Raw genomic sequence first — 16,343 nt, forward strand, 5'->3', positions numbered from 1 at the left:
TGTTCTCTATGGCTACCAATTGAAGGCGGTGGTGGTGGTGGAGGTGGAGGTGGAGGTGATCTATTAGAACTTGCAAGTGGTGGAAGCGGAGGAGTACGTGGGACAGAAGAAGGGCCACCAATTATAGGAGGAGGTGGTGGTGGTGGAGGAGGCGGAGGAGGTAATGAGACCTCCTTGCTAGGAGAACCAAACATAGAGGGTGGTGAAGGGGGAGATGAAGCTGATGATTGAGTGACTTTTATACTAGAAATCACAGGGGCAGGTGACGGAGGTGGTGAAGGTAGCAGAGAAGAAGAGGAAGTCCTTGTATCGCAAACTCGAACTCCCTTTAAATGTTCAGGAGCAATGGCAGTATCCAATTGACAGTTACTTTCAGAAAGAGACTGAACAGGACCAATATCTGACTTTGAAAGCTTCATTTGACCCTCAGAAATCTTGGGATCAGAAGTTCCATCAGAAGCTGAATCCTGTTCATCTAAAAAATTGACATCTGTTGTATTAGCATAAGTAAGACTACTAGCTTTCTCCGAGTCCAGAAAATCCAAACTGTCAGCAATGCTCGATGCATTATTTTCTTCTTCAGAATCAAATGGGGACGAATACCCACTCATCCTACTTTGCAAAATTGACAAATCTTTCATATCATTCAGCACCGATAGCTGTTTAAACAACCACAACGCAGCATCATCACCAGTATCAACCCAATCAGCTCCACTAAAAAGTTCTTGTACCCTTGAAAAGGCTTCAATAGGAAGTCCACCAGTCTCCTCACCATTTAGAGCTGCAGTGGGAGCTTTTAGTGGAGATATGCTCTCAACATCACCAAATAAAACCTGCAAAGCAGGAAGTATAAGTTAGAGGAGAAATATGACGAGCAAAGGTGATCCAATAAAACAACACTAATCAGACAGTTTGTAAGAAAGTATTCACCTCAGCTCGAAAACCTTTTGGATAGCGTGCCTTTGAATCCCATAGAATATCCAGGTTATCACAGTTTAACATCAAAATGTTAGACCGAATAAAAGCGGTGTTAAACACAATACGGAACATCATGACTTCCCTTTCAGGATCCAGGTCTAAGTGGACACACTCCAAAACTACATCTCCTTGCACCAAACACTGAATATCAATCTTGATGACATCACTGTCCTTCTGCAAAACGATATCAATCATATTGCCACACAGCAGAATTGAAGAAGACAATAAACAAGATGCAGTGATAGCAATTTTTCACCTGGCGATAATGTCGAAGGCTTCTACCTTTCTTCGGCATGGAGTACAACATATGAGTTGACAATCCATCCTTGCTGAGAAGGTTCCTTCCAAAAATGCGCACAATTGGCCTACACCCTTTTTGATTGTCAAATCTTGGAATGGAACGAAGAATGAGGCAATCCAAAGAAAGAGCTTGTTCAGGAGGAGGCCACTCGGGAGATATATTTCTTCTTGATATATATTGCAGGTAACGAAGCTGAGAAGGGAATGGGTTCAAAGGTGACAACAATTGCGATAAGCCTTTAGGTGCCTCACGATAAACCATCTCGAGAGTTTTTCTCTCTCCACTTTGTAACTTTCTGAAAACCAAGAAACTGGCCAAAATGAAGGCTAGAAGGGGCCAACCACCTCTCTCGCAGTGTAACAAAATTACATTGTTATGATTTTGAAGAGAAAGCCAACTCTCACAGATACATAGAAAATGGTGTATCAAAGACAATGGCAGTACAGGACAGCCTTCATATTGCCTTGGGTAATCCATTACAGTTACATCATACTCGCATAAAATCTCCGCAAACTGGCTCCTTTTCTCGCCTTCTCTGAAATTGAAAGCAAGAAAGGAGGAATCTGGAAATTCTTCATGTAGTTCATTTATGATTTCGTGCAAGTAAAGCTGATAAATTCCCTCAGGGAGTACTTCAGTCGAAAAACAAGAATCAAAAACTGCAGATATTCAACACAAGATAAAAAGATGTTGAAAAAACTACAATGCACTTCCAATGTTCAATAAAAAAACATATTATAAAGTCAAAGCTGGTTCCTTTACCATATACTCTATCATCAAGTTCCAGCAACCCATCTGGGGGCCTTCTATAGAAAAATCTACTTAACAGCGACATAATACTGAGCCAATATATCACCTAAATTTACCTGACATCAAAGAAATTCAAACCCATTTTCATTCATTTAGTGTCCCAATATAAAAGGGTCAAAGAATCAGCTCGTACAAATTCAAGAAAATGTGAAATTCAGAAGAAGAACTCAAAATTAATCTCAAATTCAGAATACCCACAAAGCTAAAAAGGGATTGAACTATATTTCAGGCGAAAAAATTGGAACTTAACACCAAATAAACAACAACAAGACTGAAAGATAACACACAAAACTCACATAGAAATATATGCACAAAACACCAAAAAAGGAAATCTTTGAACTGAAGCAAACCGACAGAAGCCGTTGAAGAAGGATTCGAGATGTGAGGTGAAGAACCGACAGTGTTGCCAGTAAAGTTTTCACCTGCGCTTTCCGATTTTAGTATGAATTTTTTTTTTCTGATATCGGATTTGAACTCTTTGGAGTTCAAATTTTGGGAACGGAAAAAAAGGGGGATGATATTTTTTATTTTAACATATGGTTGTTTTCAATTTTTGAAATTACAGAACCAACCCAATACTTGTATGGATAACTTTTACTTGTGTTCTATTTTCTTTTTCAAAAACTCAACAACCGGAGTATTTTTCGAAAATAATCTTTTCTTTCTATTCATAATTAGGGATAAGATTATAGTGTAAAATATTCAATGACGATTAATGAATAATGTTGCATTTGATTGATCACTAATAACTTGAACAATAATAAAAATATTAAATACACCAACAAAGGTTGTAATGGAGTGGTAAGTACTCATTTATCCTTAATCAAGAGGTCTCGATTCGAGTTCCATTGTTAGGGAGCGCTTTACCCCCAATGTGGGACTTTTTGATCCGGATTCGAATTTAGTCGAGCTTCAATGTGGGTGTCGGACACCAGATGAGAAACCATATATATATATATATATATATATATATATTAAATACAAATATATAGATCAAATATGAGCTTACACTAATACTTTAATTGTACTTTGTTATAATATAAGCTTAGGCCGCTAAGAAAATAGGTAGAATTTAACTTTCTTAAAACAATTGAGTGTGATAGCTTGATGACCAAGATGGGTTTATTGCACTCGGTGGTCATGTCTTCGAATCCCCTATCTAGTAGGGTTCTAGACGGGATCGACTCCTGATCACGCAGGTTGGTGCATGGGCTTAAGCCAATGGTCCAATGTGCACTTTTGAGCTTTCTATGGATGCACTAGTACTTGTATGTCAGTTTTTCAAGATATATATAGATATAATATAATTCATTCTAAAATTAGCAGGTGCACGTGCATCCCATCTATACATGTGGTCCGCTTTTGAAATCAGACCTATAAAGTTATATGGGGTATGTTATTGATATTACTATGGTGGTTTGTAATCAATATTCTAATGGCACATAATCAATGTTGGAACCTATATTTAATGAATAGCCACATTATATAAATTTTATAAGTTTAGCCACTTTAAAATCAACTTTTAAAATATGTGACTAATGTTGTAAGTCTGAAATTACAAATTTTGTGTATTACTTGTGCAAGCAAACTTCAAAAAAAAAAAAAAAATTTGAAGTTTAGCATACACGTCTAAAGTTTGGCTTGTTAAAAACCTAACTTCAAACAATCTAAAAGTATACAAACTTCAAATATTCTTGTTTGAAGTTTGGTCTAACAGTCTTAAATCTTCAAACATCTTAATCTTTTATTATTTTCATCAAAGCATACAAAGCATTTTACAATAAACCTTTTATTGGTTCAAACTTTATAAAAATGAGTTCTCATGCTAATGAAAAAAGAAATTCATATAATTGAGTCAATCACTTTGATCATGTCTTTCAAGTTAGTAAAATTATGAGACTTCAATTTCAAATATACTGTATTATTAAAGCATTGACGTTCACGACATCATTAAAGAAAGGGAAGGTTGTAACTTGTAAGCACTTGGTGGATTTTTGAAAGAGTAGCACTTTCATCTGAAGCTTGTCAATACTGATTACTAATTAAATAATTTAGAAAATTAAATGTAGCTTAACTAATAATGTTAAAACTAATTTCCGGGTGAAATTATTACTATGATTTTTTTTGTAAGTGAGAGGCAGACAAGATAATTATATATCATTTATAATATAATTTTTTGTTGGTAAAAAATAATTAATGATATTCTATGGCTGAACTCTGTTTCCTATTATACCAAAAATTTCAGGCTTGGTTGATGGGCCAATGTGACCATGTGAGCACCTTTATTGGGCTTCTAGCCCAGTTAAATTTAGGGCCCAATGACCCATATCCTATCAGCAACAACAAGTATTGTTGGTGACTTGAGAATTTTAGAATGTAATTAAACTATATTTGTCCAACAAAAAATATAAATGATAATAATATTAAAAATAAAAACTAGAAAAAATTAATATTATTCCTCAATGAGTATGATTGAAAATACATAGACGAGGCTATATTCAAAAATAGAGGAAGATTAGATCGGCTATTTGAATTTGGTTTGGCGTTAAAATTCGTAGATGAATCGAGTTGAAAAAAGATGTTGTCACGTGTGTTTTACGTATGAGAGCTAAATGATATGGGCTTTGATCAACATTTCAAGATGTATTTTTTCATCATATTGATATGAGAACGTTGCAATTTATAGTATTTTCCTCATAGTTTTTGAATACCAAAATTTTAAGTTTAAAATATAGAATTAATCTAATCAAATTTAGTTTTGAAAGTCAATCAAACAGACTCTCAAAAAGCAACACATGACAACTATTTTGAAACGAATTGGGGTATTTATTATTGTTCTATCATCCGTCTAAAATATGTTTTTTAGAAATTACGCGAACATTTATTCATTGAGTGATATACATAACTATAAGACGATTAATATTGAAATTATAAGAAAAGGAAGAGAATATAAATTAATAATACTAAGGATCGCGATGGAGTCATGGAGATCGTTATTTGAATAATACAACAAGCAAATACAACTTAAATTCAATTTTCTTTTATTCGATTACAATTAATTACATTATAATTAAAAATCATTTTAAAAGTAAAAATACTTTTATCGAAGGAAATTCTATTCTCAAAATTCAAATATAAAATTTCAAATTAGTAACGCATGCAACCTTATACAAAACAAATCAACTAGGATACCTCCCCCAATAATTAAATTATTGGTCAATAAATTGTACTCGATAATTATGAATTGTAGTTGGCAATAATAAATATGCATGTATGGTCCTCATCGACTAGTCAATGGAACATTTATGAATATGCCTGCACCAAAAAACATGAATCAATGTTCTCAACTTGCACCAAAGTTTTTATGAATGAGAAATAATATCAAATTTGTCCGTTAACGATGCAGAATGTTTTAAATGTTGTTCTTGAGGGTTAAATTTTGTAAAATTGTACATACTTTATTTTTTCTGATCAATAAACTTCTATCGTATTTCTGAATCAATCACTATTATAATAATTGTTTCTAGATCTCCATTCTCAAAAACACCACTTGAAAATAGTTGTTACTCCACACGTTCATCCCAATAACATTGCTCATAATAAAATCACAAAAACCAAATGATTTCTTTTGCTTTATATTTTATCATTTTTTTCTATTACCACTTTATCAATTTTATTATACGATTGTTGACCGTCAACCATTATAACTTTATCTTGATTGTCATAATATTATTGTAAATAGTTTATAAGCTAAAAATTATGTACCTAAGTTGATTTTAACAAAAGGAGGTTGATTTGGGACTTCGGGAACACTATTGTTGATTTGAGAAGGATTGATGATGGAGTTTCAGCTAGGTGAAAAATTAACTTGATGGTATAACTATGTATTATTTAAATTTCATTTGAGATGATTTTATATATTAATGGTAGTTAATTTAATTTTGAGGAGTAAAATAATATTGTTATAGGTTTTTGAGCATTCTTAACATCAGAATAGTGACATCTTCATGAAGCTTTAAAGACATATAAAGACCATTTAAACTAATATACAAAGTAGAAATATATTTGACCCCAACTATTAATGATTAAAACGTTCTTGTTTTATTTTGAACTTGCAATTATCTGTGGTACACTACAAATTTAAGGGATACAATATGTATTAATAAACCTAATTAGTAAGGCTAATGAAACTTTAAACACAATAGACAAATGACAGGTAAGCCCTCAGATTTTGATTCTCCTTTATCACACATGATGTTGTCAGGGGTCAATACTGTCATTATATGTCCAAAATACATGAGTACGATTTAGCAGCAAAAAACAAATAAAAATGAGATACAGATTTTAGCAATTTATACCTTTTTGAATTGAAATGATTACACACCTTTTTCACTTTGCCAGTTTATTTTCTTTATGGGGTCTAAGATTTTTGGTTTTTGAAAAAAAATATCTGTTGATTTAATTTTGGAGTAATTTAAGGGGGATGTTCGTTTATGAAAATATAAAGATATTCATTTTATTTAAAAAAAATAAAGTTAAAGTTATGTTGAATCATATTCTTTGTGAATTAATTTTTAATTTAAATGTTTTTTTTTTAAATATGAGTTGTAATTTGATTGACTAAGTTTTTGGGTGCTTAAAAATGTTACTCAGAAAAGAAGGTGTGGTCATGCTTTGCGAAGAAAATAAGCGTTTTTGAAGTAGCATAAGTTAGAAAAAAATAGTGTTTCTTCAAAAGATTTTTTTTTTGTAAATCACTTTTGAAAAAAAAAAATGCACTTAAAAATACTTTGAAAAAATCTGATCAAACACTAATTGTTGTGTAAAAGTTCTTTAAAGATTTATTGGTCAATGCAAAATGACCACAAAAGTATTATTTTTTTACACTTACTAAAATAAATTGATTTTAGAAACTTGACCAAACAAGTCATAAAAATGCAAAAATATTTAACTTTTTCTTGTTTAATGTTTGGACAATCCTGCCCTCACCATTAACAAGTGGATTAATATTGCTTTTTTCACTAACGATGATCAACCTCAATTAATACCAATTAAAATCGCAAAATATCACTAGTAATTAATTAACTCCCTCTAGATATTTTATCGGCCACTCCCTTCCTTTTTTTTGATATTCTAGATTCATTAATGGATATAATAATGAATATATGAATTCAGTCAAACTCAAAACTTTGAAATTGAATATATACATATATTATGGATAACAAAAGGGCAAGACTAATAGAGTCATTGTCTTATGCACCCAAATAAAAGTTTCAAAATTATTATACTCTATTATTACACGTAACATACAATTTATGTACTTTATTATTATTAATAAGAAATTTTAAAGTTAATTTTGTAAATTGGATTGAAGTTGTATAAATGAGTATATATAGTTATTTGCCAACATCTTCCATACTGATTTTCTCCTAAATTTTTTATGTACATATTTTTCTTTTTTATATTTTTGACGATTTCACTTTCTAAGTTCTAAGTCAACTTTTTAAAATTAGTTCTATTTATTTTTTTATGATTGCGGTTGTGGTGGGGGGCATAATTTGATCGATCTATTAAAAAAATTTAACGTATTTTAACTTTAGGCCATTAATTTTACACATTGCTTCTCACCATAGAAGGACAAAAAAATTATACTCCCTCTGTCCCATTTTATGTGGCAACATTTCCTTTTTGGTCAGTCCCAAAAATAATGTCACATTTTCTTATATGGAAAGTATTTAAAGGTACAATTCATTTTTTATCCTTGTTGGTTCCACTTAATCTTAAAATAATACTCCAATATATTTATGAGGAGAGAGAAATTGAGTCTACTTTTTAAAAGGGTCATTTGGTAAACATTTCAAAGTCTTCATTTATTTCTTAAACTCCGTGCCCGGTCAAATATTGCCACATAAAATAGGACGGAGGGAGTAAATATAATTTCAGAGAGCATGTACAACTGATATGACAATTGCATGAATGTAGATTGTAGAGTAAAATTATTCTAATGCACAGAAATGATGCCATGCAGAAAAGGGGTGGAAACTATATAGCACAATTCCCAATGAAATTTAATGTACTGTCATAACTATATAGTATAGGCTTTCCCTAACTATACATAAAGTTATCCCTAGACTATAGGCTAGCTGGCCTTCTAGCTTTGCCCCAATTTCTAAATTAGAACAAAAATAATATTTCTATCTTTTTATGATATTTAGCCCCTCTCACTCTTTGGGGTTAATTGGTACCTCATTTGGATGTAATTTAGAATTTTATATGTATAAGTTATAAAAAATTATATTTGTACATGTAAAGAAGACGATGGAAAAATTAAACTTTACCGAACAAGTTTTTACGTTACTAACATATATGTATAACTTTAATCAACAATAAAAAATCTTTAATTGTTTAGTACTTAAAAGTTAAGTAGGTGTTCGAAGTTCGAACCTAAAGTGAGTGATATTTAAAAAATAGATACTCCTATTTAAAGTTTAGTAGTAGTACTTATGTAGACCGTAGTGCAAGTTCTTAACTAGCCAATAATCTATTTCGTACAATATATTTGGACTAACAAACACTCTATTAAACTTATCTTTAAGTATTAAAGACACATTTTTTATCACATAGGCACGAGCCTCTATTTGACCCATTTCGCTTTAATATGATCTACGACATTCTTTTCGAACTTTCTATTTACTTTAATTATAGGCTCAAGAAACTTGAAACTTCCTCTTTTGAGGATGACTTTTGTATCAATACTCACTTTCCTATTTACTTTGTGTGATGCGACACTGAACTTTCATTTCATGTGCTTTCTTTTAGTCCTGCTCATCCAAAAGCTTTAGACTCTACAATTTGTCTTCATTTCTCTAGTCTATCATTAATTCAGCAGTGTGACTCTTCAATAAAATACTACTTCATCTACAAATAACATACATTATGATACTTCCTCTTGAATATGTCATGTAAATTCATCGACCATCAAAGCAAATAAAAACAAATTGAGAGCTAGTTCCTAGTGTATCTCATCTCGATTGGAAAGTGATCAAAGTTTCTTTTTTATGATCCTCACTCAAATCTTAACTTCATTATACATGCCTTTAATTACTCTAATATATATCGTAATTATATTTCTAGACTCCAAACATCTTCATAAAACCTCCATCCTAATCACCATATAAATAAATAATAAATCAACTGGACCCTATTAAGAGTTGATTGGTTGAAAATCCATCACTTAAAGATCTGAAAAAGGCCTTATATAAAAGTGGTCCTTTGTACAGACTGTTGATTCTGATTCCAAATTGTTTATGCCTAAAACAAACATGATCTAAATATTTAATTAAAATGTCACTACTTCAATCAAGATCCATTTTGTAGTCAAAATGTACACTTCATCTGTCCTAATTATTTGTCCACTTTTCTTTTTATAATTTCCCGTAATTACTTATTCATTTTGAGAAATCAAGAAAAGATAAAAATTTTACCTATTATATCCTCAATTAAATGACTAATTACTTTGAAAAATGCAAAACTTTTCATCCACTTCATAATTAATAGGGGTAAAATGGTAAACTCACTATGTCATTAATTAATTTCTTAATAAATGTGCTAATTCAAAAGTAAACAAGTAATTAGGAACAGAGAGAGTACTATTTTGGTGGAATTTTGGACATAAGAATTACGGAGAACATGAAAAATGACCCCTTATGTTTAGGACTGGTCAAAGGTAGTTTATTAAATATAATTTTGAATAATTTTGGCTTTTTTTCGTCTATTAATATTATTTTTTAATTACCAATACAAATTAAATTTCTTCAAAGTTAAATGTAAAATCAAGAGTTATCAACAAATCACTTAGCATGTATTATTGAAATTTAAATACCTATCTCTCTCATATATATTTTTTTATCGTTAAGCCACACACTTTATACTACATGCCTATTTTTTGCTAGTTATTTCACCTAAGAATAAAAATTAAAAGGGCTAATTAATTAAGATATTAAGCTGTAAAAATATTTATATATGCAAAGGCTAATCATTAAGGCAAAAAACAACAGGCTCCTCAATCGCACTTCCATATATAAATTAGCAGCAAGAAGAAAATAATATGTAAAAATGGATAAAAATAAGATAACGTCTAAATACACAAAGACTATTTTATTTAAGCGCGTAAATAAATTAACACTTAAATGCATTATCTCTTTTAATTATATACATTAGCCTCAATTACTTATAAAACCTCCTATTCCAATTGAGGTTGAAACTTATAATGAAATGCAACGACATATATGGGTAGCTTAATAACTATATCTAATAGACACCATTAAAAATAATCCCCCCTCCCCACCGCCCCCCCAAAAAAAAAAAAAAAAAATTTAAACCTAAAAAAAGTCTAATTCATCGTATTAATTATTAAACCATAATTAATAATGACGTATATAACTAACTATTTTGATTAATAATAAAACTACTCAACTTTCTTTAAAGGTTTTGAAGAACAAAATGTTAATAGCTCAACTAATGGACTATTTACACTTCACTTTATCCGTAAGAAATCGATTTTCCATCTTATAATCTCTTTTCTCTTTCTTCTTCCTTACCCTTATTTTTTTTTTTTTTGCATAGTACATAGATGTGTTCCTTAACTAAGTCTCAAATGACATCTATAATCTCTAATTTTGATTGTTGATGGTAGACTAGGGGTGCTCATGAATCGATTCAAATTGAAAAATTGAACCAAACCGATTAAATTAATCGATAGTTGGTTTGGTTTGGTTTTAGATTTTTATAAATTGATAGTATTTGATTTGGTTATGATTTTGTTCGAAAAAATCGAAGAAATAACCGAATGAAACTTAGTGGCTAGAAGAGCTCTGGTTCCTTTCGAAAGTCAGCCAGTCAATTAACAAGTTTCAGGACTTTCACTGCTCATTGGTGAGCGCAAAGCAAGGCCATGCGCACTAATGCTCAGAAAGTTACCAACTGACTAAAGACAAAATCCTGAGCGAGCCGAGTGCGTTTCCATTGCCAGATTTCATCTCAAATCGAGCTGCAGTTCCTCTTTCCTTTCAACCCTAGCTAGGGAATTGGATAAATTATCTACATATATTTTATTATTATGCATACATAATATATTATTTTTATAAATAATTTTAAAGATCTTACGTATGTTTTCATCAAAATTTATTTATAATTTACTTATGAAAGCAAAAAAGCCTAAGGTAATAACATTTATCTTATTGATTTCATGTATATGAGTGTCCATGACAATTCTTTATGGGGACTGAAAGTCAATATTTCTTCCTTCTAGGACAAAATAGTGAATTTTGAAGCTTTATTCATAGTAAATTCAATAATCAAAAGTTTTGTAATGCCAGTCATTCTAACTATTTTTCAGTTTTGAATGGATTGTTGTCACTTTTTCACGTTTTGAATGAATTATTTCTTTTATTTTTGTGTATGGTTAATAAACCGAATCAAACCAAATCGAAATCGTTAACAACCAAACCGATAAATGTATATTATATTTGGTTTGGTTTTAATAATTTTAAAACTGATTATGTTGGTTTGATTTTGGTTTTGACTCATAACCAATCCAATCCGACCTGTGAACACCCCTAAAATAGAATTTGTATAAAATTAAACAAATGAACACATTTGTCCTACATGACGTCCTATATGACAATTTATGTCTTACATAGCGTCCTACTTATATTACGCTACATAAATCGCATGTGACTGCTTGTTCAATTGTATACATATCTAAGTCTATTATACCCCGTCAAAAAAGTATTATGCTACTTCTTTTCCCCAAAAAATAGTTTGTTGAAGAGTTCTAACTTATAACATCCACTTTCCTCTTTTCACTTCAATCCCAAAAACATTTCTTACAAATTTGCAAAAAACAATGAAAAGGACTTATTAGCAAAAGAGACCACAAGATAAAGGGTCACATGGGGTGTAGAGCTCAAGCCTAAAGATACTTGTTTTTGAAAAGAATCACTCAAAAACCCAAAAAGCAAACCAGAAAAAGGTGACCCCAAAAAGCTTCCCCACACACACTGAAGACAACTTTCCAGTAATGGCGGCACATGAAGAACAACAACAACACCATCATCAACAACAAGAACAAGAAAACCCCATTTCCTCTTTCTCCTTAAAACCCAGCAATAAACACTTCGAAAAGATTTTCTCCTCATATTTGGGTCTCAGTTTCGCTATCTTTCTTGGGTCTTTACCAAGAAATGCAGTTTCTTTGGTTGGAAGACTTCAGAACCGCAACAAGGAGCTAACTTTTCAGCTTATTGACACAGAGGAGCAGTTAAAGCAGCTACTTTTCAGGAGAAAAGAGGATTCAAAGGCAAATGCAAGAGTTGTGGAAATCTTTGCAAGTCATAGACATGCCTGGCAGCAAGAAGAGAAGAGGTTGTTACAACAGATCGATGAGTGTGATGAAGAAATTGCTGAGTTAAGAGGGAGAGCTGAGCAGTTTGAGACAATGGAAAGTGAGTTAAGGGCTAATATTGAGGACTTGAAAAGGGAGATTAGTGAAAGAGATGAAATGTTGAACTTTATGAGTAGAAGGGGTTGTGAGATGGAGAATAGTACTAGTGGAGATGGTGGGAGTGATGGTGTTGGAGATTGCTATGCTGAAATGGGTTTAAGGTTTGGGAAAGTTGGGATATCTGAAGGGATGGATTTGGGGGTAGGGATGGAAGAGTGTTACTTGGCTAATGGGATTCCTAATGCTGAACAAATGAGTGGTGTTTATGGACAGAGTAATGGGTTTAACTCAGAATACTTGAATTCTGCTTCTAAGTTTTGGGCTGAAAAAGCTAGTCCTTGGCAGGTATGATCCATTCATTCTTTCTTTTTGGGAACTTTTTTGTTCTTTATAGTTGTTGTTATTTGAGGTTTTATAGTGAGTGTTGTCATAATGTGGTAAATAAAACACAAAGTCCTTTCCAGGATCTTCATATGTAGGAAGAATTTGGACTAAAATTTGTCTCTTTTATGCTTGTCTTATATTTGGTTTTCCATGGTGGAACTTATGAAAAAGTTGCTTCTTTTATTTAACCATGGGATTGTACTTTAAGTACTATCTGATATTCTTTCTTCTTGGTGTTTATCTGTTTGTTCATCTTAAGGCTGTGGAATTTGTTTTTGTATGTGATATCTGATGAAACAGATGATCCAGAGCAATTGTGGATGAACAAAATTAAAAGTAATAAAATGTTTGGCTGATAGAGTTCTTGGTGAAGTACAGACCTATATGAACTTTCTTCACATACCTGAAAATTTCACAGGAATATCCAGTTCTAATTGTTTCTGATAAAGCTGAAATGAAGGTGTTTCTCCAGGAGTAGTTCAGCGCCAAATTTAAATTGAATTGTATAATGATTACATTCTGAGATGCTTATTAATGAAATATGTAGTTTAGTGTGTACTCAGTTACCTCCTACTTGTCTTGTGATTTGTCTTTATTGTTGAGACTCCTGTCTCTGTTATCTAAAATTTTGAATGGTTTGATCTACTTGGTGGCTACTGAAGTTCAAACTACCCACGATATGGTTTTCTGTTTACTAAATACTCACCTCAACTGTTCATTTTTACTCTATACTGGTGTTATGGACCACTGCTTGAAAACCAGGTCATCGTTTCGTACTTTTCTTCTTTCACCTTTTTTGTCCTATTAGAGGTTTGCAATTCTTGCTTCAAGAATGGTCCCCTTTGGCTGAATACTTTGCATGAAGGTTGGTTTCCTGGTTATGAAGGAAGCTCAAAAAAATGTATTCGGATTAACTCTAGAAATCCGAAATCCATTTAAAACGGACCGTTTTGTTGGCATAGAACTCTGACCCTCCACCAACTAATGACATCCAATTATATATCCCCTTTGGTTAGGGAAGTTCAATTCTGGTTAAAATGGATCCTTTTATCAGCAAAGGATGGGCTGTTATCAGTCAACATCTAGTCGATCTGTTATATTTCTGTTTAAGATTCATCAACCTCAATGGAAAGATGTCCTTTCCTTTTCTTGTTGCAAGCTGTATCTTGTCCTTGTCTGTCTATGTATCTTATTTTTCCAATTACAATGTTAGCTTTGGTAATGTGTTACATATCCTCAAATTAAAGCAAGTGCCTCCATGAAACTTGAACTCCCTAAAGCCGCCTCTAATCCAGGCACTTATCTTTCCCATTCAAAAGTATCACTGAAACATTTCCCCTATACTTGGTGGATGTGTCAAGTTTGGACTAGGTAGAGATCACACATTCAATTTGTGGCTGTGTTTTTTGTCTTTTGTCATTTTTCTCTTTATTATATAAAAGAGAAGATCTGGATTTTCTTAACCTTGGTACAGACACCCTTTTCATTTATTTGGAACCAGAGGAAACTGGAGCATTTCACTATGTTGTCTTCAACTTTAACAGAAAGGCTAAAGAAAACACATGACAACCTTAAAAAAAACCTAAGTTACCTAACTATTAGTTGATCTATGCCTTGTGAGCTGGTTAGGGATAAAGTCAGATTTACAATGGTTAGAGCAAAAAGAGAAATAAACATCTAGATCACAATGCTTGAATTCTAGTTTCAAGCTTGGATGGTAGGAGAAATGAGGTTCTTTTGACTCTTATTCAGCTTCTTCCTTCTATGTGAGATGTCATACCTATCTTAGTAAAACCAGCTTGGTAGTTAGGATGCTATTGGGTCTGAAGAAAATGTGTTTTCTTAATGCAGGATATGCAGTATGATTCTGCCGATTCACTTCACCATTTAAAGCATTTTGTAGCAAGGTAAACATTCTGTGATTAGAGAAATGCCTAGACGTTTGCATTTTGACATTGAAGCAACTAACTAGGGTGATCCCTTTTGCTTTCTCAGAAGAGAGGCCCCTTGGAAGATAGACGGTGAATCAACAGGAGTCTCCTCCAAACTAAAGTTACTTGAGCAGGAGCTACTTAATTTGGAAAAAATTGGGAAGACTGATTTATCTAAGGTACCATCATCAACGCGGAAGCAAGTAAAGAGATACCAAGCTCTTGCTGGCAAGATCGATGATCTATGCAGAAGAATGGTAATTACTGCATCTCCGCAAGCTTATTGATTAAAACTTGAGTATATGGATTCCAAAGCTTGCTACATGCATGCTTAGGTTTCTCTAAGAATGGACAATATGTATGTTTTTTCTCAAAAGAAATCGAGATCAAGAAATACACATAGCTCATCTTTTTTATGTGAAATGGATTACCTCATGCATCTATAAGGCTAGGTAATGACTACTTTTATCTATTGGACTTGTTCGGAGAAGGTAATAAACTAGTCTTGATTACATATGCTGACTCAAATATTTAGATGTTAGGTTATACTCTTAGCTTGCATGACTAGGCCTTACAATTAGCTTTTTACCTAACACAAACATACAACTGATAATGATCTCCCTCCCTCTTAGCAGCAGGCCAGTGATCCTTGTGAACCAAACCTGAGTCCTGAGTTCCGGACCCAAAGACAGACAGAGTTTTTGCTTGAAGCATTTCGACTTCAGCAGCGTGCATCTGAAACTGCACAGAAATTGATGGCACTACAAACTGACAGCGGAAAAAGTTATTACGGGGACGAATTTGAAGGTCAAGCCCAACTAGCCACTAAACGATCCTTTGACTCCATCCGGAACAACTTAAAAGAAATCCAACGGAATTTAGAGATATGGCTTGCCAGAATTATTGGGGATCTCGAGGGAATCCTTTCTCGAGATGGTGCTTCTCGTGTAAGGGATTATTACATATCTAGATATCCTTTTGTTCAATAGTCATGTTAACACATGCTCAGTAAAATCATGATTGAAAAATATAGTTTCTCTTTTGATTAGTTTGTCCTCCATGCTATTGAAAAAATGATGTATAGCTCCAACTGAATGAACAATATGAGGTTGATAAGTCCATTTATGCACATAAATTTGCTTCACAGAAGCAAACTATTAATGCTAACTAGTAGTACTAAAAAGAGTGAAGATTTTTGACAGAATTATTGCTGGATGTCACTATTCCTGATCTGGATGCTTGTCATTTACTAGTTTTACTTGGTCCTGGTCTTTCTGGATTAAAAAGTTGAAAGGATGGTATGGTCCTTACTCCTTAGCAACTGGATAAATGTCATGTCTACTCAAATCTGGCAAACATTAAATATTTGTGGACCAGGCTTTACGACCCCATTTGATTTGAAATCAGATTGATTTTAATATCTTTGTTTGAATTC

The 16,343-nt window shown here is 32.5% G+C and overlaps 2 protein-coding genes across 3 annotated transcripts in view; one reads left to right on the forward strand and one right to left on the reverse strand.

Annotated features, from left to right (window-relative positions):
• The window catches only part of LOC102585462 (formin-like protein 14), a 13,468-nt gene extending 10,855 nt beyond the window's left edge, over nt 1-2,613 (reverse strand). The window contains exons 1-5 of the mRNA XM_006364420.2: nt 2,386-2,613; nt 2,042-2,145; nt 1,235-1,938; nt 931-1,152; nt 9-833 (exon numbers count right to left, since the gene is read on the reverse strand). Of these exons, the coding sequence (XP_006364482.1) occupies nt 9-833; nt 931-1,152; nt 1,235-1,938; nt 2,042-2,114 (1,824 nt within the window). The 5' untranslated portion in view covers nt 2,115-2,145; nt 2,386-2,613. The remainder of the gene's footprint in view (nt 1-8; nt 834-930; nt 1,153-1,234; nt 1,939-2,041; nt 2,146-2,385) is intronic.
• A 9,310-nt stretch (nt 2,614-11,923) lies between these two features.
• Nucleotides 11,924-15,956, forward strand: LOC102585795 (uncharacterized). Of its 2 annotated transcripts, none has more exons than XM_015303955.1 (4): nt 11,924-12,938; nt 14,829-14,884; nt 14,973-15,165; nt 15,541-15,956. In XM_015303955.1, the coding sequence occupies exons 1-4, from the start codon at nt 12,171-12,173 to the stop codon at nt 15,895-15,897; spliced, it is 1,374 nt and encodes a 457-aa protein (XP_015159441.1). In that variant the 5' UTR covers nt 11,924-12,170; the 3' UTR covers nt 15,898-15,956. The 2 variants fall into 2 exon arrangements, with proteins under 2 accessions (XP_015159441.1, XP_006364483.1); XM_006364421.2 differs by having other exon boundaries at nt 11,925-12,938; nt 15,544-15,956.
• Nucleotides 15,957-16,343: the final 387 nt, after the last annotated feature.

Source organism: Solanum tuberosum, unplaced genomic scaffold (assembly GCF_000226075.1).
Source record: "Solanum tuberosum cultivar DM 1-3 516 R44 unplaced genomic scaffold, SolTub_3.0 scf00494, whole genome shotgun sequence".
Taxonomy (NCBI): Eukaryota; Viridiplantae; Streptophyta; class Magnoliopsida; order Solanales; family Solanaceae; genus Solanum; species Solanum tuberosum.